This window comes from Rhinopithecus roxellana, chromosome 3 (assembly GCF_007565055.1).
Source record: "Rhinopithecus roxellana isolate Shanxi Qingling chromosome 3, ASM756505v1, whole genome shotgun sequence".
In the NCBI taxonomy this organism is placed as follows: Eukaryota; Metazoa; Chordata; class Mammalia; order Primates; family Cercopithecidae; genus Rhinopithecus; species Rhinopithecus roxellana.
This window is the reverse complement of record NC_044551.1, coordinates 143,854,566-143,879,422: the sequence shown is the minus strand read 5'-3', so window position 1 is coordinate 143,879,422 and position 24,857 is coordinate 143,854,566. Positions and strand designations below refer to the sequence as shown.

At 41.2% G+C, this 24,857-nt stretch overlaps 2 protein-coding genes across 9 annotated transcripts in view; one reads left to right on the top strand and one right to left on the bottom strand.

Annotated features, from left to right (window-relative positions):
* Positions 1 to 3,213: 3,213 nt before the first annotated feature.
* RPS23 (ribosomal protein S23) lies at positions 3,214 to 5,542 on the bottom strand. The gene is made up of 4 exons (XM_010386040.2): positions 5,457 to 5,542; positions 4,830 to 4,989; positions 3,552 to 3,672; positions 3,214 to 3,409 (listed from the first exon to the last, which is right to left on the bottom strand). The coding sequence occupies exons 1-4, from the start codon at positions 5,458 to 5,460 to the stop codon at positions 3,263 to 3,265; spliced, it is 432 nt and encodes a 143-aa protein (XP_010384342.1). The 5' UTR covers positions 5,461 to 5,542; the 3' UTR covers positions 3,214 to 3,262.
* Positions 5,543 to 5,784: 242 nt separating this feature from the next.
* The window catches only part of ATP6AP1L (ATPase H+ transporting accessory protein 1 like), a 45,298-nt gene continuing 26,225 nt past the window's right edge, over positions 5,785 to 24,857 (top strand). The window contains exons 1-2 of one of the 8 annotated variants that reach the window (XM_030928009.1): positions 5,816 to 5,859; positions 8,098 to 8,144. The gene's annotated coding sequence lies outside the window, so the exon portion shown is untranslated. Of the gene's footprint in view, positions 5,860 to 8,097; positions 8,145 to 18,031; positions 18,157 to 24,857 lie in introns of those variants that run through there. The other 7 variants (XM_010386042.2, XM_030928008.1, XM_010386044.2 and 4 more) reach the window with 7 other exon arrangements.

Sequence of the window (24,857 nt, the reverse complement as noted above, 5' to 3'; positions counted from 1 at the left end):
TGTTGTGGTTTTAATTTGCATTTTCCTGATGGCTAATGATTTGATCTTTTCATGTGCTTATTTGCCATCTCTTTTGTGAAGAGATGTGTATTTGCCCATTTTGTAATGGGATTGTGTTTTCTCATTTTTGGTTTAGAGAATTCTGTTTTAGATGTAAGTCCTTTATCGCATAAGTGAGTTGCGAATATTTTCTCCCAGTCTGTGGTTTGTTTTGTCATCCTATTAACAGGAATTTTTATTTTGTATTTTTTAAGACAGGATCTCATCCTGTTGCTCAGGCTGGATTGCAATGGTGCAATCATAGCTCACTGCAGCCTCAAACTCTTGTGCTCAAGCAATCCTCTGATCCTCTCAAGTACCTGGGACTACAGGTGCACACTACCATGCCAGGCTAATTAAAACTTTTTTTTTGCATAGATAGTGTATGGCTTTGCTGCCCAGGATGCTCTTCAAATCCTGGCCTCAAACTATTAATATCTTCCCAACTCAGCCTCCCAAAGTGCTAGGATTACAGGCATGAACCATAGCGCCCAGCTTAACAGGATTTTTCAGAGAGAAAAAGTTTAATTTTGATGAAATCCACCAATTTATCTATTTTTTTCTTTTATGGCATGTGCTTTTAGTGTAATGTCTAAAAACTATACCTAAACCTAGGTTGTAAAGATAGTCTATGTTTTGTTTTATAGCTTTCCATTTTACATTCAGATATATGATCCATTTTGAGTTAATTTTGTATTACATGTGAGGTTGGGGTTCCTTTGTTTGTTTTGGTTTTTGACAAATGGAAGTCCACATCATTTATTGAAACTCTTCTTCCTCTGTTGGTTTTAAGATAAATCCGTTGGCCATACTTCTGAATGTCTATTTATGGATTCTCTATCTTATTCCATTGATCTGTATTTCTGTCCCTCCTCCAAGTCTTGATTACTTTAACTATAAAATCAAGTTTTACGATTCCTCCACTTTTATTCCTTTTTCAATATTGTTTTATTTATTCTAGTTGCCTTTCCATATGCATTTTTTTTTAATTTTTATTTTTTTGAGATGGAGTCTTGCTCTGTCGCCCAGGCTGGAGTGCAGTGGCCCGATATCGGCTCCCTGCAACCTCAGCCTCCCGAGTAGCTGGGACTACAGGCGCCCGCCACCACGCCCGGCTAATTTTTGTGTTTTTAGTAGAGACGAGGTTTCTCCATGTTGGCCAGGCCGGTCTCGAACCCCTGACTTCAGGTGATCCACCCACCTTGGCCTCCTAAAGTGCTGGGATTACAGGCGTGAGCCACCCTTCCCAGCCTCCATGCAAATTTTAGAATTAGCTTTTCTACATCTACCAAGAAAAAAAAAGCTGCTGGAATTTTGCATACATTTTGTGCCCAAGGTGAGTGTATTGTTGCTCTCACCATAGACCTGGGCTTGCACAGTCGGGCCCAGCAAAGTGCCAGGCATCCATTTCATGTTGGATACATGAAGGAAGGGGCCTCGGACACATGGCCGTAGGGAAAGAGGTTGGGAAGCCACACAAAGGAGAAGGCACTAAGATCAGGCTCAGCCGCTTCTAGATCTGAGGCGCCGGAGATTATTTATGGGTCAATCTGGCGGCCCCTGGGCCTCAGGTCGAACTGCTTAGCAAGTGAAAAGGGCGTCCCAGGTGCAGCCAAGAGGGTACAGCTGCGAGCCATCGTCGGTGTCTTGACGTGTCAAAGAAAGCTGAGGAACTGGGACAAGTCCCTGGGCGTCCGCGCTGTCCCAGCCCCTTCCTGGTGCGCCCCGCCCTGCGGTCACAAGGACCCCACCGCCGGGCGAGAGCTGCCCGCCCCGCGCCTGACGTCCGGGACCTGGAACCGCGCTGCAACCGCAGCGTCTTTCCCTGGTTCTGGCCCGGTGAGCGAGGCCCAGCAATCCCTTCCGCATCACAAAGGGTTGGGTCAATTAAGGTCCATCCGAAAACATCTGCTGAGCTCTTGGGAACGGTTTAGCCAAATATCGACTGCAGCTACACGTTGGGAAACGCAGGTACAAACCAACAGGCAGCCTTTCCGCCTTTGTGGAGAGACTAGCAGCATCATCATTGGCATCAAGAGATAAACCCAAGTGTGCTGGAAAATAGGAGCTCTGAAGAGCGGGCGACAAGCAAGACACCATAGTCACAGAGGTCCTGAGGCTGGATGTGGAACGCAAGTTGGAGCATGACCAACTGAGACCAGTGTTGCTGGAGCACAGAGCCAAGGGGAGAAATGGCAGGCTAAGGCTGGAATATGCAGGGATGAGGCACAACCTGGATTCTTCTGTGTCATGGAAAAGGTTCTGCTCTTGATCCTACAGAAAATGGGCAACCAAAGCAATTGTTTTCCAAAGATCCTAAACAATGTAAAGCTAGGCTCTGATCAAAGGGCTAATTAATCCATATTTACTATTTGTTACCAAGAGTTTCTTATATCAGATTTAAATCAGAAGGCTAATAGCTTCATTTCAACCATGCCACTATATCCATGAAAATTCTGAAACAAGTATTTCTGGAGAGCAAAATCCACATGTACTGAATACCTAGCTTAAATTATCAAAACACAACCAGTCTTATCTCTACATTAAACTACTTCATTTGCTGACTGGTCTTTGAAGACATGAAGGTCGCTGACAACCTCATGAGAAGATACTGAAAACATCCCTGACATATACTTCCATCAACTAAATGATCCAGTGCTTGTATCCTAAACACAGTAACATAGACACATTACAACACAGATCCTGACACCTTTAAACAGAGTGGGGAGCAATTTTGAGGTTACTATTTATCACTTGGGTCTCTGAAAGATGGATACAAGAATGTGCATTTCCAAGGGTACCTAAGATTATCTATGTGCCATGAAACTTGGTAACTGCTTGAAATGTCACACCAGATATGGAAAATACCAAGAATTAAAAAGAAAGTATCTCACTAGAATTTAAGTGAGTTTTTGAATCAAAGTTGTTAAAGTAATACTACAATACTGCACATTTATTCCAGCTCTATCTCATTTTCTTACTCCACAGGATGAGGGAAACTGCCAAGTTACAAATGTTATTAACTCTAGAGAATCCTGAAACAACCCTGTCTTATCATCTCCTAAAATTGGTACAGGTCCTGTGTTTGCTGGTTTAGGATTAAAAAAAAGGGGGGGGGGTATAGTAAAGAACACAATCTTTGTGGTGAGAACAGGGGACAATAAGATACAAACATTTTTTGGCATAAGAAAATTTATTACTACAGTGTTTTCACCATTAAAATTTATGATCTTGGTCTTTCCTTCTTGCCTTTGTATAGGGCCAGAAGAGACACATTGGCTACTTTGACAACCTTAAAGCGGACTCCAGGAATATCACCAACAGCATGACCTTTGCGACCAAATCCAGCAACCAGAACTTCATCGTTTTCCTGGAATAAAATAAAAAGTTTATTTCTAGTGTCAGTGGCAATCACAAAAATACTTTCACGTGAGGAAACTCCCTTGCATCAGATAAAAATGTGAGGGAGTCCACCCCAAGAACAGAAGGTACAAAAGAGTTGAAATACTCACCTCAATAAAATTCAAGCAACCGTCGTTGGGTACAAAGGCTGTGATTTTCTTGCCATTCTTGATCAGCTGGACCCTGACACACTTCCTAATGGCAGAATTTGGCTGTTTGGCTTCAACTCCTCTGAAATATAAAAGGCATAGCAGAGTGAGCTGGCTTTCTGAAAAAGGATAATTTTTTCACATTAACTAGAGAACTACTGAGAAACTGTTTCTATCTTTTCAATCTAACCTCAAATGGCTGAGCTGAAGTCCTGTGATGTCAACCAAGTTTTCTGCCAGTCTTAATTTCATTAGCACAATGGGGGAAATTTCTAGACCTTTTACAGTTATAACATTAGATTGGAGTGGTAGCCCCAATTACTTGGGAGGCTGACGTGAGAGGATCTACGCCTAGGAGGTCAAGACTGCCAGCCTGTGTAACAAGAGACCCTGTTTAACAAAAAAAACTGAGATAAGAATTAGCAAGTCTGGGCTGGGCACAGTGGCTCACGCTTGTAATCAGGGCACTTCAGGAGGCCGAGGCAGGCGGATCACCTGAGGTCAGGAGTTTGAGACTAGCCTGGTCAACATGGCGAAACCCCATCTCTACTAAAAATACAAAATATTAGCTGGCATGGTGCTGGGCTCCTGTAATCCCAGCTACCTGGGAGACTGAGGCAGGAGAATTGCTTAAACCTGGGAGGCTAAGGTTGCAGGGAGCCGAGATGGCGCTACTGCACTCCAGCCTGGACGACAGAGCTAGACTCCGTCTCAAAAAAAAAAAAAAAAATTAGAAAGTCTGAGTTCAAATGGATCTACCATCAAATACGATTGAACTATGTGAAATTATCATTTTTAAAAGTCAAAACCAGTCAAATACTGGCAGTTTCATGTCTCAATCTTAGGTGTACGACCTCAGTTAAATCTGATGCAAGTCACTTCTCTTCACCTTACCTTTATCAAGTAGAAAAATCATTTGATTGCAGATTCAATAGCTGACACGTGACATTTACTTGTCACAGCTCCCACAGTAAAAGTGTTTGTGTCCTTTACTTCATCATTGTTAGTATCTTCTCCAATTCCTCCCAGGCCAACGTTAAATAAAAACCTTAACTACCTAATTCCCAAACACTAATTTTACCAACTTTTAAATAGAATAAACGCTTTGCGATTTTACCCCTAATGCCCAAATGAACGCTACTACACATAAAACCTGTAACTGCTTTTAAGACAAGAATTCGTAAGTTTATGTCTCGAATTCCTATAATAAACTAAAACTGACGGAAGCAATGGACTTACACTTTTTCCAGGACGATTCCTTTTGCATGAGAAGCACCTCCAAAAGGGTTGGCCTTCAGGGCTGTGCCCAAATGGGCCTTCTTGTACTGTTTATCATGCCACTTCTGGTCTCGTCGGTGACTGCGGAGCTTCCTAGCAGTACGAAGTCCACGACACTTGCCTGAAAATTAACTATTTTAGTTCTTCTGCAAAAACACGCCATCTACGTGTTTCCCATCTTCTAAGACACTCGCCTCATCTGGCATAAACCCTTAAACCTATTGGCTCTCGTACTATTTACTGGCCTGTGGGCCAAACATCTGGCCTTCAGGTTCCCCTGAACCGACTAATAAACGTTCGAAGAGGGCTCCGGAGAATGTGTTCTCCCAAAGGACTAGGCCCCGCTCGAATGCTTGGGAGGAAGCGCCGGCCTCCCTGTGTCCCTCGGTACCCCGACCTCGGCGGCCTCCACGCCTCACGGGCCCCTTCCACGCGGGACCATGTGCCGCCTGGAGCGGCGCTTCCCCGGCCCTCCGCCATGGAGCCTCGCCGTAGCATCCCCCTCCCTACTCTATTCGCATCCGCCCGCCAGTCCCCAAGACCCCAAGTCCCGCTTGCGGCGCCCTTAGACTGGCCAGAACAGCTCACCCATCCTGTCGGCGCCAACGGCCTGAGCGAAAGAGAGAAGCAGCGCAGGAAGGAGCCACAAACCACCGCGAGCAAGCCCCGCCCAGTCAAGGACCCCGCGCCGCTGTCTGCGTCGCGCCTGACCCGAGGCTGGAGTCTCTCCTTTGAAAACGACGAGTTTGCATCACTTTCCTGAGCTAGAATCTGCGTCTTATTTAATTTGCACGAAATTCAGAGATATCTAATTTGCATGGGTTTTTTCCCCCCTTTTCATGTGAATGCTGGAGACCGGCGGAACATGGACTACCAATCCCAGAATGCTTTGCATGGGACCCGCTCATCGCGTAGGCGCCCTTGCCGAAGCCACGGCGAGCAGGTCGCGGGGCTGGGCTGGGCGGAGCTAGGTCCAAGGAGGAAGGAGTCGGTGAGCTGAATGTGTGGCGTGTACTGGGGCGGGAGTCCTGCGAGTCGTCTGGAAAATTAGACTTCTGAGCCTTAATTCATACTCACAAGCAGCACAGTAAATTGTAAAATGTAGTGAAGCTATGTAATATAGTAACTAAAACCCCAAGCTTTGGAGCCAGACTGCGCCTTTAACCCTAAAGCTGCCGTTTATTTTGACTGGCGAGTCATTTAATTTAATTTAATTTAATTTTTTTTCCCTGAAGCAGGGTCTCACTCTGTCGCCCATGCTGGAGTGCAGTGGTGTGATCTGGGCTCGCTACAACCTCCACTGCCCGGGTTCAAGCGACTGTCCCACCTCAGCCTCCTGAGTAGCTGGGATTACAGGCGCCCGCCCCCGTGCCCGGCTAATTTTTGTATTTTCAGTAGAGACGGGGTTTCACCATGTTGGCCAGGCTGGTCTCAAAGTCCTGACCTCAAGTGATCCGCCTGCCTCGGCTCCCGAAGTGCTGAGATTACAGGCTTGAGCCTCCGCGCCTGGCCATTTAATTAACTCTAATACTGTTTCTCCTGTAAGATGAACTAGCTATGAGAGGTTTCTGGGATATTGGTTCACTCAGCAAGGATTTTAAAAAATGCCTTCTATATGCCAGACGCTGTTGTAGCTACCGGGAATATGGCAGTTAAGAGGGTGAAGGTTTCTGCTCTGATAGAATTTATATTTTAAGTGCGAGAGGACAGACCAGATAAACAGATAGATGTACATTAAATAATTAAATAGATCATTTTACATACTGTAGAGCTATAGAGAAAATACAGCTGGATGGGCTGGATGGGTGATAGTGACTTGGGAATGGGGGTGGCTACTCCGGATAGGGTAGGTTAAGGAGACATCTCGAGGTGTAGAAGGGGCTAGTGCTTTTTAAGAACTGAAAGATCAGTGAAGAAGGGGAGCTTAGTTACTGAGGAGTAGTGTGGCACTAGATGGGGTCTGAGAATTACACAGGAATATGTGGAGCCTGTAGGCCATGGTAAAGCCTTTTTTCTACTCTTCTGGTGATTTAAGGCCATTGTAAAGTTTTGAGCATGGGAGTTGGTAGCAAAATAAGATTTATATTTTTATGGGATTACTCTGGCTGTTGAGAGGAGAAAAAGACATGAATCTGGGAGGCCCCTTCGGAAGGTATTGCAATAGTTCAGATGAGAGATAGTGGTAGCTTGGACCCTCAGTGGAGGTGGTAAAAAGTGGTTGGGTCAGATACATTGCTTGGTGGTAGAATGAACAGAATTTGCTCAGGACTGCAGGATGTGGGAGAGGAGTTAATTACACCCCTATGATTTTTTAACTCAGCACCTGGGTGAGTTGTAGAGTTGTGAGCTGTGAGTTGGGTGAGTTCTAAAGCGGGAAATACTAGGAGAGGAGCAAATTTCAAAGGAGGAAATTAAGAGTTCTGGTTTGGATGTGTTAAGTTTGAGCTGCCAAACATCCAGGGATGTGGAGTGGACAGTTGGATGTATGATATGAAGCTCAGGAGTCATCAATGAATAAATAGTATTAAAACTATGGCTCTGATTGAGATAGCTTAGGTGATGACTGTAGGTAGAACAGAGAAAGATTAGAGTCCTGAGCACACCAAAGTTTAGTGGTACAGAAAAGATGGCAGGTGAAGCAAAACAGATGAAGAAACAGCGGCCAATGTTACACTCTGTTCAAAGCCAAGTGAAGAAGGGAGTGAGAAAGTGTGAAAAGAGATAAGATGAGGACTGAGAATTGTCTTTTGGACTTGAAAATGTGGAGGTTACTGGTCACTTTGTCAAATGGGGATTCCATGGAGTACTGAAAGTGAAAGGCTGATGGGATCAGAGTGAAGAGAATATGGGAGGGAAGGAAGTCTAGACAGCAGCTGTAGACAATTTTTGCAAGACATTTTTTATGTGCAGAGAAATAGGACCCTTTTAGGAGGAAAATATGGAGTTGGAGGGTTTTATTTTTAAGATGACAACTTTTTTTGACATTTTTGTATGCTGATCAGGTTGAGAAAATTAAAAATGGGTTATTCAGCAGAGAAAGGGGATAATTGCAGGAGCAAGTCCTTAAGTAGACTAGAAGGGTGCCCAAGTGGAGGAGTTAACTGTAGGAACAATAATAGTTTATGTACAGTAATAGAGTGACGGGTACAGCTGCAAGTAAATTGGAAGATTTGATGATAGGAGGTTGTGGAACTTCACTTTTGACTTATTTGTTCAATGAAATAAAAAGCAAGGCCATCAGTGAAGAGAGAGTGGGAGAAAAAGGCTTGAGAGAAGGTAAGATGTGAAATCATCATCAATGATAACAATACAAGTGTTAGATAGTACTTACTATGTGCCAGATTCTATTTTTGGCTTATATTTATTAACTCATTTTATTCTCATAAGGAATTTTACTGAGGGACAGATAAAGAGAATTTTACTGAGGGCTAGATATACAAAAACTGAGGCTTTGGTGAATTTAACTTGCCCAAGCTCACATATTTAGTAAGTGGTAGAACTAAGATTTTAACCCAGGTAATCTGGTTTTAGAATCTTATATTTGACCCGCATGTTATACTGCCTCCTAATCTAGAATGGTAGGAAAATACATTGACAAGAAAATAGGGTTGTTGAGCAGTTCTGAGAGCCCATTTGAAATCTGTGTTTATGAAGTGACATCAGTGAGTTACGTATATTTCTTCAGATTCGTTCAGTGAAATAACTGAATAGGTGAGGATGTGGATTTAAATGGTTGGGGTTGAGGTCTAGTCAGATAAGTATGATGGAGGGAGGGCAAGGGATTAAGACTATTTGCAGGAAAATAATTACAGAGATGAAACATGAAATCAAAGCTGTAGGAGTAAAGAGCCATGAATAGCCATAATGCTTCCGGAGAAGGACTAGCCCTACCAGATATGGGAATTTTTAATGCAACTAAGAGAGTACAACTAAGAGTACAATTTTGGTACAGAAATAGACAAATCGTTGAATAGAACAGAATGAACAAATCCCAGCAAGAGATTCATATGAGTATAGAATATTATTAAATGACAAAAGTAGATGTCAGATCAATGGGTAAAGGAGGGACTTTCAAAAAGGTAGAGCTAGAAGTCCTAGCCAGAGCAATTCGGTAAGAAAGAGAAGGCATTTGGTTTGGAAAGGAAGAAATTAAATTGTATTTGTTTGCACGTGACGTGATCCTGTATATAGAAAACCTTAAAAAACTGCACCAAAACTTGTTAGAACTAACGAATGAATTAACTGAAGCTGCAGTATGTAAAATCAACACACAAAAATCTGTAGTGTTTCTATACACTAACAACTATGTTAAAAAGAAATCAAGAAAGCAATCCCATTTACAATAGCTACAGAAAGAAAAATGAAATAACTTAGGAATAAGTTTAACCAAGAAGGTGAAAGGTCTGCATTCTGAAAACTATAAAACATTGATGAAAGAAATTGAAGTGGACACATACAAATGGAAAGACATCCCATGTTCACAGATTGGAAGAATTAATATTATTAAGGTTGTCTATACTAGTTGAAATGGTTTACAGATTCAATACAATCTTTATTAAAGTGTCCCTGTACTCCCAGAAATTCAGGAGACTGAGGTAGAAGGATCTCTTAAGCCCAGAAGTTTGAGTCCAAGCTGGGCAATATAGTGAGATACCATCTCTTAAAAAATCCCAATGATGTTTTTCAGAGAAATAGAAAAAATAATCCTAAGATTCAAAAGGAACCACAGAAGACCATGAATAGCCAAAGCAATCTTGATCAAAAAGAACAAAGCTAGAGGCATCATACTACCTGACTTCAAAATACACTACAAAGTTATAATAATCAAAACAATATGGTATTGGCATTTAAAAAGACACATGGAGCCATAGAACAGAAAAACCCAGAAATAATTCCACACATTTACAGTCAATTGATTTTTTTTTTTTTTGAATACAGAGTCTCACCCTGTTGCCCAGGTTGAAGTGCAGTGGCGCCATCTCAGCTCACTACAACCTCCACCTCCTGGGTTCAAGTGATTGTCCTCCCTCAGCCTCCTGAGTAACTGGGATCACAGGCGTGTGCCACCACACCCAGCTAATTTTTGTATTTTTTTTTTTGAGATGGAGTCTCACTCTGTCACGCAGGCTGGAGTGCAGTGGCACAGTCTTGGCTCACTGCAACCTCTGCCTCCTGGGCTCAAGTGATTCTCCTGCCTCAACCGTCTGAGTAGCTGGGATTACAGGCGTGCACCACCATGCCTAGTTAATTTTTGTATTTTTGGTAGAGATGGGGTTTCACCATGTTGGCCAGGATAGTCTGGAACTCCTAACTTCAAGTGATCTACCCTCCTCTGCCTATCAGAGTGCTGGGATTACATACGTGAGCCACTGTGCCCAGCCTAATTTTTGTATTTTTAGTAGAGACGAGGTTTCTCCATTTTGGTTAGGCTGGTCCTGAACTCCTCCTGACCACAAGTGATGGGCCCTCCTCGCCTCCCAAAGTCATGAGATTATAGGCATGAGCCACCGCACTAGGCCTTACAGTCCATTGATATTTGACAAAGATGCTGCGAGGACAAACTGGGAAAGGACATTTTCTTCAGTAAATGGTGTTTGGAAAATAGGATATCCTCATGCAGAAGAATGAAACTGGATGCATATACATGATATATGTATAAATCAACTCAAAGTGGGTTAACGATTTAAACACAAGACCTGAAACTGTAAACCACTAGAAAAATAGGGAAGAGCTCCCCTTGTCCATTGGTCTGGACAAGGTTGTTTGGATATGACCTCAAAAGCACAGGCAACAAAAGTAAAAATAGACAAATGGGATTACACAAATTAAAAATCCTCTGCACAGCAAAGGAAACAGCAGAGGAGACAACCTCATAATGGCAGAAAATATTTGCAAAGCATATATGTGATACTGTCCAAAATATATAAAGAACACACTAACAAGAAAACAATCCAACTGAAAAATGAACAAAGGACTTGAATACATGTTTCTCAAAAGAAAACACAAGAATGAATATCAGGTATATGAAAAATGCTCAGAATCACTAATCATCAGGGAAATGCAAATTAAAACTGTGAGAGATCACCTTACACCTATTAGAATGGCTATTGCCAAAAAGATGAAAGCTAAGTGTTAGTGCAGATGTGGAGAAACAGAAACCCTTGCGTACATTCAGTGGAATGTAAACTAGTACAACCCTTATGGAAAGCAGTGTGGAGGGTTTGCAAAAATAAAAAATCAGGCCAGGCATGGTGGCTCACCCCTGTAATCCCAGCACTTTGGGAGGCTGAGGTGGGCGGATTAACTGAAGTCAGGAGTTCCAGACCAGCCTGGCCAACGTGGCAAAATCCTGTCTGTACTAAAAATACAAAAATTAGCTGAGTGTGTTGGCAGGTGCCTGTAATCCCAGCTACTCAGGAGGCTAAGGCAGGAAAATTGCTTGAACCCAGGAGGCAGAGGTTGCAGGGAGCAGAGCTCGCACCACTGCACTCCAGCCTGAGCAACAGAGTGAGACTGTGTCTCAAAAAAAACAAAAAGAAAAACAAAATCGATCTACCATGTGAGCCAGCAATCTCACTACTGGGTATATATCTAAAGCAAATAAAATCAGTATGTCAAAGAGATGTCTGAACTTCCATGTTCATTGCAGCATTATTCACAATAGCCAAGATATGGAATCAGTCCAACAGTAAATGAATGGGCAAATAAAAAATGGTTTATATACACAACAGAATACTATTCAGCCATTAAAAAGAAGGAAATCAGCTGGGTGTGGTGGCTCAAGCCTGTAATCCCAGCACTTTGGGAGGCCGAGATGGGCAGATCACGAGGTCAGGAGATGGAGACCATCCTGGCTAACACGGTGAAACCCCGTCTCTACTAAAAAATACAAAAAAACTAGCCAGGCGAGGTGGCGGGCGCCTGCAGTCCCAGCTACTCGGTAGGCTGAGGCAGGAGAATGGCATAAACCTGGGAGGCGGAGCTTGCAGTGAGCTGAGATCCGGCCACTGAACTCCAGCCTGGGCAACATAGCGAGACTCCGTCTCAAAAAAAAAAAAAAAAAAAAAGGAAATCTTGTTATTTGCAACAACATAGATGAACTTGGAGGACATTATGGTAAATGAAAGAAGGCAGGCACAAAAAGACAAATACTGTATGTTTTCACTTATATGTGGAATCTAAAAATTTTGAACTGATAGAAGAAGTGAGTAGAATGATGGGCGTGGAAGTTGGGGGTATTTGGGGAGACGTTGGTCAAAGGATGCAAAGGTTTAGTTTGACAGGAGGAGTAAATTTTCAAGAAACTTGTTGAATAACACGGTGACTCCAGTTGACCCACAGACAACATGGGTTTGAATTGTGCAAGTCCACATGCAGGCAGATTTTCTTCTGCCTCTGACATCCCGAGAAAGCAAGAACTCCTCATCCTCTTACTCCCCCTCAGCCTACCCAATGTGAAGACTGTGAGGATGAAGACCTTTATGGTGATCCATTTCCATTTAATGAGTAGTAAATGTATTTTCTCTTCTTTATAATTTTGTTATTAACATTCATTTCTGTGGCTTAATTTATTGTAAGAATATGGTATGTAATACACGTAACATGAAATATGTGTTAATAGGCTGTTTATGTTATCCAGTCAACAGTAGGCTATTACTAGTTAAGTTTTTGGAAAGTCAGAAGTTATACACAGATTTTCTACTGTGTGGGGAGGTCAGCATCCCTAACCCCCATGTTGTTCAAGGGTCAACTGTATAAATAACAAAGTACATTTTGAAAATTGCTAAAAGAATAGATTTTAAGTGTTCTCACCACAGAAAAATTATACAAAAGTATTTGAGGTAATACATATATTAGCTCTTTTGTGTGTGTGTGTGTGTGTGTGTTTTTATTATGCTTTAACTTCTAGGGTACATGTGCATAACGTGCAGGTTTGTTACATATGTATACTTGTGCCATGTTGGTGTGCTGTACCCATCAACACGTCAGCACCCATCAACTCATCATTTACATCAGGTATAACTCCCAATGCAATCCCTCCCCCCTCCCCCCTCCCCGTGATAGGCCCTGGTGTGTGATGTTCCCCTTCCCGAGTCCAAGTGATCTCATTGTTCACTTCCCACCTATGAGTGAGAACATGTAGTGTTTGGTTTTCTGTTCTTGTGATAGTTTGCTGACAATGATGGTTTCCAGATGCATCCATGTCCCTACAAAGGACTCAAACTCATCCTTTTTTATGGCTGCATAGTATTCCATGGTGTATGTGTGCCACATTTTCTTAATCCAGTCTGTCACTGATGGACATTTGGGTTGATTCCAAGTCTTTGCTATTGTGAATAGTGCCGCAATAAACATACGTGTGCATGTGTCTTTATAGCAGCATGATTTGTAATCCTTTGGGTATATCCCCAGTAATGGGATGGCTGGGTCATATGGTACATCTAGTTCTGGATCCTTGAGGAATTGCCATACTGTTTTCCATAATGGTTGAACTAGTTTACAATCCCACCGACAGTGTAAAAGTGTTCCTATTTCTCCACATCCACTCCAGCACCTGTTGTTTCCTGACTTTTGAATGATTGCCATTCTAACTGGTGTGAGATGGTATCTCATTGTGGTTTTGATTTGCATTTCTCTGATGGCCAGTGATGACGAGCATTTTTTCATGTGTCTGTTGGCTGTATGCATGTCTTCTTTTGAGAAATGTCTGTTCATATCCTTTGCCCACTTTTTAATGGGGTTGTTTGTTTTTTTCTTGTAAATTTGTTTGAGTTCTTTGTAGGTTCTGGATATTAGCCCTTTGTCAGATGAGTAGATTGCAAAAATTTTCTCCCATTCTGTAGGTTGCCTGTTCACTCTGATGGTAGTTTCTTTTGCTGTGCAGAAGCTCTTTAGTTTAATTAGATCCCATTTGTCAATTTTGGCTTTTGTTGCCATTGCTTTTGGTGTTTTAGACATGAAGTCCTTGCCCATGCCTATGTCCTGAATGGTATTACCTAGGTTTTCTTCTAGGGTTTTTATGGTATTAGGTCTAACATTTAAGTCTCTAATCCATCTTGAATTAATTTTTGTATAAGGAGTAAGGAAAGGATCCAGTTTCAGCTTTCTACTTATGGCTAGCCAATTTTCCCAGCCCCATTTATTAAATAGGGAATCCTTTCCCCATTTCTTGTTTTTCTCAGGTTTATCAAAGATCAGATGGCTGTAGATGTGTGGTATTATTTCTGAGGACTCTGTTCTGTTCCATTGGTCTATATCTCTGCTTTGGTACCAGTACCATGCCGTTTTGGTTACTGTAGCCTTGTAGTATAGTTTGAAGTCAGGTATCGTGATGCCTCCAGCTTTGTTCTTTTGACTTAGGATTGTCTTGGAAATGCAGGCTCTTTTTTGGTTCCATATGAACTTTAAAGCCGTTTTTTCCAATTCTGTGAAGAAACTCATTGGTAGCTTGATGGGGATGGCATTGAATCTATAAATTACCTTTGGCAGTATGGCCGTTTTCACGATATTGATTCTTCCTATCCATGAGCATGATATGTTCTTCCATTTGTTTGTGTCCTCTTTGATTTCACTGAGCAGTGGTTTGTAGTTCTCCTTGAAGAGATCCTTTACATCCCTTGTAAGTTGGATTCCTAGGTATTTTATTCTCTCTGAAGCTATTGTGAATGGAAGTTCATTCCTGATTTGGCTCTCTGTTTGTCTGTTACTGGTGTATAAGAATGCTTGTGATTTTTGCACATTAATTTTGTATCCTGAGACGTTGCTGAAGTTTCTTACCAGCTTAAGGAGATTTTGGGCTGAGACAATGGGGTTTTCTAAATATACAATCATGTAGTTAGCTCTTTTTAACCATTGTACAATGTATATATATATTAAAATATGTTGTGCACCATAAATATACACAGATTTTGTTAAAGAATAAATAATTAAAAATAAATTAATATTTAAAAAAGATGGAGCTGCACAAAAAGTGATTACCCAATGAAATTGTGTCACTATCTCACCCTGAAAGCAAAAATCAACTCCGGATAAATTAAGGGCTTAAATATCAACAAGAAAACTTTGAAATTCTTAATAGAGAACAAAGGTGAATATCTTTTTGAACTTATGAAAGGCAAATGTTTCTACACATAACAAGAATGATAAGTTTGATCATATTAAAATTAAGACCCTCTTCATCAAAAAACATCTGAAAGAAAATAAAAAGACAAGTTACATACTGAGGATTGCTATCCATAGCCACAAAACTTACAAAGGATTAATATTTTAAAAAATTTCTGGCCAGGCACGGTGGCTCACGCCTGTAATCCCAGCACTTTGGGAGGCTAAGGCAGGGGGATCACCTTAGGTCAGGAGTTCGAGACCAGCCTGGCCAACATGGTGAAACCCCCTCTGTACTGAAAATACAAAACCTGGCCAGGCATGGTGGCGCATGCCTGTAATCCTAGTTACTCAGGAGGCTGAGGCAGGAAAATCACTTGAACTCAGGAGGCAGAGGTTACAGTGAGCCGAGGTCACTCCATTGCACTCTAGCCTGGGCAATAGAGTGAGACTGTCTCAAAAGAAACAAACAAAAAAATCCCTTCTACATAACAATAAGAAGAGAACAAATAATACAATGAGAAAACATGACAAAAGACATGAATAGGCCAGCCGTAGTGGCTCACACCTGTAATCCTAGCTCTTTGGGAGGCTGAGGCAGGTGGATCACTTGAAGTCAGGAGTTCGAGACCAGCCTGGCCAACATAGTGAAACCCCCATCTCTTGACTAAAAATACAAAAGAAAAAAAAAATTAGCTGGGCGTGGTGGCATCTGCCTGTAGTCCCAGCTACTCGGGAGGCTGAGGCAGGAGAATCGCTTGAACCCAGGTGGCAGAGGTTGCAGTGAACCAAGATCACACCACTGCACTGTAGCCTGGGCAACAGAGCGAGACTCCGTCTCCCAAAAACAAACAAACAAACAAACAAACAAAAAAACATGAATAGGCATATCATAAAGAAGGAAACGTATGACCCGTAAATACTTGAAGAGGTATTCGTCATGTCTGATTATGATATAAATATTAAACTGTACTTGAAATTAGTTGGGGAAATGCTTCCTCTTTTTCTGTTGTCTCTAAGTGTTCATATAAAATTGGGATGATTTGTTCCTTGAAGGTTTAGTCAAACATCCTGTAAAACCTTTGGGGCCTGGTGTTTTCTTTATGGGAAGGTTATTAACCACAGCTTAGATCTCTTTAATAGTTAAAGAAATACTTGTAAAACTTAGGTTTTTTTTGAGTCTGATCTGGTAAGTCATTTTTCTAGGAATTTATCCATTTCATCTAAGTTTTCAAAATTATTTCATAAAGCTGTTATGACATTCTATTATGGGTATGTATATATACGTACGTGTATATATATGTATATGTTATATATTTGTGTTGGAAGGTTCCAAACTATGACTTCAATTTCTTTAGTAGATGTAGTGCTATTCAGGTTATTTTTTCTTGAGTGAGCTTTGATGGTATGTGCCTTTCTGGGAATTTGTCCATTGCATCTAATTTGTCTAACTTATGGCATGAAGCTGTTTGTAATATTCTCTTATTATCTTTTTAATATCCATAGATTTATAGTGATTTCTCATCTTTCATTCCTGATTTTGGTGATTTGTGTCTTCTCTCTTTCTCTCTTGTTTGTCGGTCAGTGCATTAGTCAGGGTTCTTCAGAAAAACAGAACCAATAGAACGTGTATGCATGCACATGCACGCACACACACACGGAGGATTTATTATGAGAAATTGGTTCATGTAGTTGTGGAGGCTGAGAAGTCCCACGATCTGCTATCTGCAAGCTGGAGACCAAAGATATCAGTTGTTTAATTCAGTCTGAGTGTGAAGGCCTGAGAACTGGGGCTGCTCACTGTGTAAATCTCAGTCCAAGGGCCAGAGAAGATGAGATGAGATGTCAGGGAGAAATAAGAGGCAAATTTCTTCTTCCTCTGCCTTTTGTTCTATTTCAAGCCCTCAATGGATTGGATGATGTCTACATTGGAGAGGGCAGTCTACTTTACTGAGTCCCCTGACTCAAATGCCAATCTTATCCAGCAAAAACTTCACAGTTATACCCAGAAATAATGTTGAATCTGGCCTTCCCTAGGGCCAGTCAAGCTGATACACAGAATTAACCATCACAGTCAGCTAGAAGTCTAACAATCTTATTGATCTGTTCAAAGAACCAGCTTTTGTTTCACTAATTTTATGTTGTTTTTATTTATTTTACTTTTTTCTTTTCTTTCTTTTTTTTAGCATGAACTATCAAGCAATCTATTTGTTTGTTTGTTTGTTTGTTTTCAGTGTCATTTGGCCTTTATTATTTACTTTCTTCTGCTTGTTTTGAATTTAAATTTGCTCTTTTTCTTTTTCTTTTTTGGTTTATTAAAGTGGAAGCTTAGATACTTTTTAAAAATTCTTTCTAATTTGGTCTTGAGGTCTCTCTCTGGAGAGTGGCTATAACATGCATCCTTGCTGTAATGGGACTCCCTGATGGTTATGGATGTTTACAATGTACATTTCATGGGACAGTTCTTTATCCTGGGGGATGGATGGCCTAATGCCTAAGTGTCTGACCCATGCCCAGGTGTCCCTTTCACAGTACGCTTGTTTTACTGGGATACACCCTGTGGTTCCTTGTTGACCTGTGTCTAGTTTATTCCCACCAAGATAGCCTTTCTCTAGGAGAACCCTGACCGGGAAAGAAGTCTGAGTGTGTCAGCAGATGAAACACAGAGGAGGCAGCATAGCAAAACACATCACCTAACAGAAGCGGTTTCCTTACTTGACAGAGCCCAGAAAGAACAGGGCAGCACACCTTGCAGGGCCATTTGGGGGACACATGCTCAACCAGCGGGTGGGGGCAAGAGAGAGGGAGAGACAGAGGACTTGTGGGATTAAAACGTTTATTGGGGTCCAAAGTATTATCCAGACAGGTTTACCATGGGGAGTTTTCATTGGTGAGTTTAAAGCATGCAGGCATGAGTTCTCTGGGGCCACGTTGTGACTGAGAGATGGTTACTGTGACATTTCCATGCAGTCTGTGTGGGGTGTGGGGGTCAGTGGTGCATGTCCCTGGGGCTGTATCTAGCTTCCCCATAGGGAAGTGGTCAACCAGAGGCAATTGTATTGGGGGCTATCTAGATCAACCACATTGAGGAACTGGGAAGAGCTAGATAAATGGAAACTGTGTCAAGTGTGACTAAGCCCTGCTCTGGCATGAGAAATTTCAACTTATATTCAGAATTGATGCTGAGGTAACATAACATTATAGAATTCACTACAGTCATTGATTTGAAACCTTCAGTCTTTTCTAATATATTTAATGCTCTACATATCCCTCTAAGCACTGCTTGAGCTGCTTGCCTCAGGTTTTGGTATGTTATGTTTTAGTTTTAATTCAATTCAAAATGTTTATTAATTTCTCTTTTGTCTTCCTTTTTGAACCATGGAATTAGAAGTATGTTACTTATTTTCAAATATTTGGGAATTTCCAAATATATGTGAATTTTCTGTGCACATTTGAAAAGAAAGTATATTCTGCTGATGTTGGGTGGAACATTCTATAAGTATTAACTAGCCCAAGGTGGTTGATAGTGCTATTCAAGTCTTCTGCATCCTGTATTCAGGATGATAGTGACATTAAGTGGAGGGAGGTGAGGATCAAATTTGGATGTTGGATCATATTTGGATGTTGGATTATTGGCTTACTTTCAGTAATGAGCTTAATTATTACATTTTTGTACATTTTAAAAATCCCATAAACAAGGCATGAACCAATGGTCAGAGTGTGTTATGAGCCAAGGATTATGATTACTATTTCTCAGAAAAGAAGAAAGAAGGGATTTAATTTTTCTTTCTTGGTGCTTTACATTTTGAATTTTTCACTTTGTGATGAACTTATTACTTAATTTGGAGCCTGAAAGGAGGAGGGACTATCCTTTGATATTGGACTCTGAATTTCCCTAAAAGAGTCCCCCAAAAGAATCTGCTTGGAGTTAGAGGAAAAAAAACAAGGCCCCAGGGTTGCAGACTGGTGAGCTGGCAGGAAAGTAGAGGAAGGTGAAGTCAGAGAGATGGGCAGGGCCAACTTGTGTCCAAACTGCAGGCCGGGATAAGAGATTGGGGTGTTATTCCAACTGTAATGATAAGCACTGGAGGGGTTAAAGTAAGAGAGTGACAAGATCAAATCTCTATTTTAAAATGCTCACTGTGCCTGCTATAGAAGAACCATGACAGAGGGGCAAGGCCTCAGGTTATTCAAGGAGGGGGCTGCTACAATAGTCCAGGTGAGAGAAAGTAGGTAGTAACTTTGCAGGTGGAGAGATGTCATACTCTTCAGGATGTGTTTTGGAGTTAGGTCATGAATGAAAGAGCAAAAGAACTGATATCATCACTGTCACCATCACCACCATCACCTTTTCTAATATGTACTGAGTGTTATTTTGGTGCCAGACATAGGACGACTAAGCATTTCACATGCATGATATCTTTTAATCCTCAAAGCAATCCCTGTGTCGTAGGTACTGTTAGCCCCATTTTGCAAAGAGAAAATGGAGACTTAAAGAAGTTAACTTGCTTAACTTCTTTGTTTATTGGTTTTCAGATTAGTTATAAGGCAGAATTTTGATTTTTAAGTTTAGAAAAAATTTTAATGAATGTGAACTAAAGGCACAAAATAGATGGAAATAGAATAGACAAACATCAGGAAAACTAGAGAGTTATCGTTAAGATAGAAGTATTTTTATTGTAAGTTTCAACCTGCTATCTTTGGGTTACTATAGAGTATATGAAAACCAAGAGACACCATCACTAAAGAATCCTACTTGGTAGCTCTTGCAATGTGGGGGCGAGTGGGAGCAGGAAGGAGAACAATTTTCCCTCTTTTCTGTTATCTTCCAAGTAGAAGGAGTTTAATTAATAAACTGGTTTCCATCTGTCACTTTACTCATTCCGTGCCAGGTAAGGATGTGTGGCATCTGCAGCACATTTCAAAAGAGTAGTCTGGGCATGTTCAACTTTTCCTTTTTGAGATTCAGCCTGAACACAGAGCATGCATTTCCCCTGTTTTTTCCTAGACAGGCCTTTTTTTCCCACCAAGAGCCCAGTGCTGCCAGGATAGGCTGCCATGTCTGTCTTCTGGTGGGAGGGCTCAGTTACAATCCATTTTGCTTCTACTCTAAGCTTTCCTCCATTCTCTGTCCAGGCCTTGCACGCCAATAAAGGTGGCATTTGGGCCTCTGCTTGTCTTACCCCTTGTGCTGTTTCTCATTTGGTTTAACATTCAGTTAGGGTAGAATGGCATTTCTATTTGATTTCTCTCAGAGACACCCCACTCTCTCCAACCAAGAAGAAAAGTAGGTCTTCACACATTAGATCAGTTGATGAGGAGGTTTAGGTCAAGAGTGATCATGATTCTTGATACCACCCTGGGCAGATCTAGCCATTTTGGGAAAAGAGCCAAAGGTTTTTGCAATATTGATGATTAATACTGGAACATTTAGTGGGATTCCTAGTACTTTAGCTATAAAAATGGAGGCAGCAGTTGCTATGGAAATGTGACAAGTTAAAGTAACAACTTTAAGTGAGCATGGAGAAGCAGTGAGGGTAAGACTGATGATTACATGCGCTGTGTAACTACTCATAATTAATGTTGAGTGCTTCATTTTCCTGATTAAATTATTAAACACAATTTTTTCTTTGTCCAAGATTTCTTTTTTTCTTTTGCAATGGAGTCTTGCTCTGTCACCCAGGCTGTGGATACAATCTTGGCTCACTGCAAGCTCCGCCTCCCAGGTTCACGCCATTCTCCTGCCTCAGTCTCCCGAGTAGCTGGGATTATAGTCGCTGCCACCATACCTGGCTAATTTTTTGTATTTTTAGTAGAGACGGGGGTTTCCCTGTGTTAGCCAGGCTGGTCTCGAACTCCTGACCTTGTGATCCGCCCGCCTCGGCCTCCCAAAGTGCTGGAATTACAGGTGTGAGCCACCATGCCTGGCCTGAATGAGATTGCTTATCCTCTCACTCTAGCTACTGCTTGGTGCAGTGATTATTTCTTCTCACATCTATTCCAAGGTAGAACTAAAGAAATAAGTCTGTGTTGCCGTATGATCTTCCTAATACTCAGAGCTGATCTTTAAAATCTGGTTATTATAATTAAACCTCTGTGTGGGATCTAGGGGGAGTTGACAAAGCTGTTCTTTGATGCTCTTTGTAAATTCCTGGAAGGGAGGTATAATTTTAAGATGCATATTAAAAGTTGTTCTCCAGGTGTTCTTGAGCTTGGCTGAGAATCAAGCAAAGGGAAATAAACTTCTATTTCAGTAGGGACCTTTGAGTTCTAAGAAAAGAAAGATAATTTTTCTCACTAGGAAAAGAAAGATAATTTTTCTCACTGCAATGTGAGAAATGTGTTAGCATCTCCTTCCCTGGAGAGATTTCACAGCTGGGTAGACGGACCAGATCTGTGTTGTCTGTGAGTTCCGTGGGGAAACAGTTGATCTTTGGTGATGGAGAATGGCAGAAGTGACTCTTTCAGCCCTTGCATTCCACAGTAAAATGAAAAATCATCAGGATTATTTCAAGATTATTCAAATACAATATGTAAATGATTATAATATATAAATATAAAAATTCCTACCAAAATAAGCATGCAAAATCTCAGACACTTTATATTATTTAGACTTTATCGCTTAAAGGACTTTGCTGTAAAACAATTTTTTCCTTTGAATTAAAAAAAGTGAGAGAAAAGGAAGGAAATAGAGGAAGAAAAAAGAAAAGAAGAAGAGAGGAGTTCTGGGTTTGCATTGCTATACAAAAGAACAGAAGTAATTTTTCTGTTGATTTAAAAATTGCTTCTTGATCTCTTTGGTTCTAGCAATCATTGCTAATTATGAGGATAGCCAAAATGAATGACTCTGTAGCCAGTTCATAGATACAGCCATTTCGCATACTATGGAATAGTGTGCCCATGTACATGTGAATTTAAAAATTTACATAGCTGGGTTTTAAGTTAGAATTCACAAAAGTATTTAATTATTTAGAAAATAATATATTGGAGTTGTTACCAAGTAGTTGTATATAATACTTCCTTTGAAACTAAGTGTGCATGGCCGGGCATTGTGGCTCATACCTGTAATCCCAGAACTTTGGGAGGCCAAGGCGGATAGATCACCTGAGGTCAGAAGTTTGAGACCAGCCTGGCCAACATGGTGAAACCCCGTCTCTACAAAAATTACAAAAATGATCCAGGCGCGGTGGCTCACGCATGTAGTCCCAAGCTACTCGGGAGGCTGAGGCGTGAGAATTGCTTGAACCCGGGAGGTGGAGGTTGCAATAAGCTGAGATCACGCCATTGCACTCCGGTCTGGGCAACAGAGTGAAACTCCGTCTCAAAAAAACAAACAAACAAACAAACAAAAAAAGAAACTAAGTGTGCTGACTAATTTATATCCAAATAATTCATTTTGCCCTTGTTATAAATGTGACTTCAAGGATAGGGCAACATCACATGGCACATATTCTCAACCTGAATTTCATCTCAGTGTCTCTGTCAAAGTGGACGCTGCAGGTGCCTGGTGAGAGCATTTTTTGAGGGTAGTGGAGGCCTTTTCCTTCCCTGGGACCCAGGTCTGTGAGGCTCAAGCCTCTCTTCCTAGTCTTGCCTTGATTACCACACTAAATATGTCATTTAGCAAATCCTTCTGATAAAGGCTCTTTTGTACTTCAAGTAAAGAAACCCATATCGGAGTGTCTATTATATACCTGCCACTGTCTCCTTCATTTAATCAGCTATTGCCTGGGGAAGAGGTGGGACTGAGCTTAAGCAAGGTCACTGGTTTGCTGTATCCCAAAGTTGTTTACATTTCTGCAAGTTACTGGGCTGGGAGGATTTTGGGGGTGAGGACTGTATTTTGCACTTTGTATTCCTGGTAAAGAATCTAGCACGGTGACAATCAGTATTTGTTGAATGCACAAATTTGTTTCAAGAGCAGGTCTCCTGTCTTAGTTTAGCTTGAGCAGCCCAGAACACAAGTAAGTGCCATTAATCTGGCACATCATCTGTGTTTCAGGAAGTCAAAGGGAAACCTAACGTGAGAAATGTGAACATTTAAATTAAAAGCACTTACAACTATTTAATGTACCATCCTGATTCTAATTAATGCAGAAGTTAATTTGATGAAAATTGGTAGAAATCACGGCAGCAGTTTTGCTCTGAACTTGATAAAGAGTTATACAGTACCTCCTGCTCCTTGGGGAATGGAGGGTGTTAGTGAACTGATGTAACCTGGATTTTGTCTGTTCCCATTTTCAAGTAGCAGAATTCTATGGAATACTTGAATTAATTGATTTTCCCATTATAGTTGCCTAAAGACTCAGGCCTTGGGAGTCATAACCATGTGGCACAAAGTGAGAATTAATTCTGTGGCATTTTTCGATAGGATCATTCCTTCATTCTGTGTATTTTACTGAGCACCAACTTGGGCTCCAGGTATATATATCGGTCAAATAGACATAGTATCTGCCCTCATGGAGTGTACCGTGTGATGAAGAAACAGCATCAGTAAATACACAAGAAAATAAATCTCTCAGTGCAAATTGTGATATATGTTTGTTATGATGAAAGTGAATAGGATACAGGGAGAGGTAGAGAGGTATGAGGTGACTTCACAGAGAGAACAATATGTGCAAGGTCACTTGGGTGCAAAGGAGCTTGGCATGTTGAGGGTGCTGAGAAGCTGAGTGCGAGCCAGGGTGCCTGGAACATGTTCAGGAGGAGGAGCTGGTGTTAAATGAGGCAAGAGAGACCAGCAGGGACCAGGCCACGCTGGGCTTTGTAGGAGGTACATGGATTCGGATTTTGAATCATTGTGCAAAGACCATTATAACTGATTTAAACATTTATGCAACTTTTGGTCTGAGAGCATTGAATGAATAGAGACTGTGCACCCATTAGTCTTCTCAAGGTAAATATTAGAATTCTTAAGTTAGATCCATTTTTGTTCCTGTGGGAACACAATTCTATGTGGTCATATATGATTATGGGAAGATAGATTTTTGATATTCAAATATTCAGGTAACATATCATTTAGTTATATATAGTAAATCAAAAAATAAAGCAAACCCAAGTTGTTTCCAGTTGTAAAGAAGGTAGCATGGCTATACAGTTTCCTGTTCTCCTGTGGAGATGGTAGAGGGGAAGTTTTCCATGTGCCTCTGCATTTTCTGCATGTGTTATGAGCTAGTCCCTAACTGCTCTCTGTTCTGAATACCTTTTCTAGGATGTTTGTATGGGGAGAAGCCTGGAACGGTAGAAATCATGTTCCCTTTGTAGCGAAGGACAGGCTTGCTTATAGCATTGGAAAGTAGAGGTGGTGTTTCTCCTCAGAGCAAAGGGCAGATAGGTTTACTACCCACTATAAAAAAATTGGAGCTCCTTAAGCTTAGGGTTTCTCTCCTGAAATGAAGCCCACTGTGTGTGCAAGTATCCATCTGGGCCTACCTACATTACTCCAAGGGGAAGGGGAACTGACCAGATATACTGATGCTTGTGCCACTTGCTGTGCGGTGAGTAATAAAGTCCTTTTCTCTGATCCAGGAGTCTGTGTCTTCTGTCAGCATTCATAAAACTGTCAGACTAACTAGTTAACTTTGAAGTGAGTAAAATCTCAGACCCTTCGCAGTTCTTCACAGAGGCTCCTCAGCAGTCTGAGCAGGAAGGTATGGTGCCAGGCAGGTGACACCCTAGTGCTTTGCAGCCTCTAAGATGTCCAATTAGCATTTCTTCTCACTGTTTTTCTCCTCCAAAGTCACAAGATGAGCTGTTCTCAGACAATCACATCTTAAGTGTGACTTCTAGTCTAAAATACATGTGTGAAACCTACTAGCTACTAATTATTATGCCTTGAATGTTCTTAACCAAGTGGGAGAATGTTTCAACAACAGAAAGAATACTATG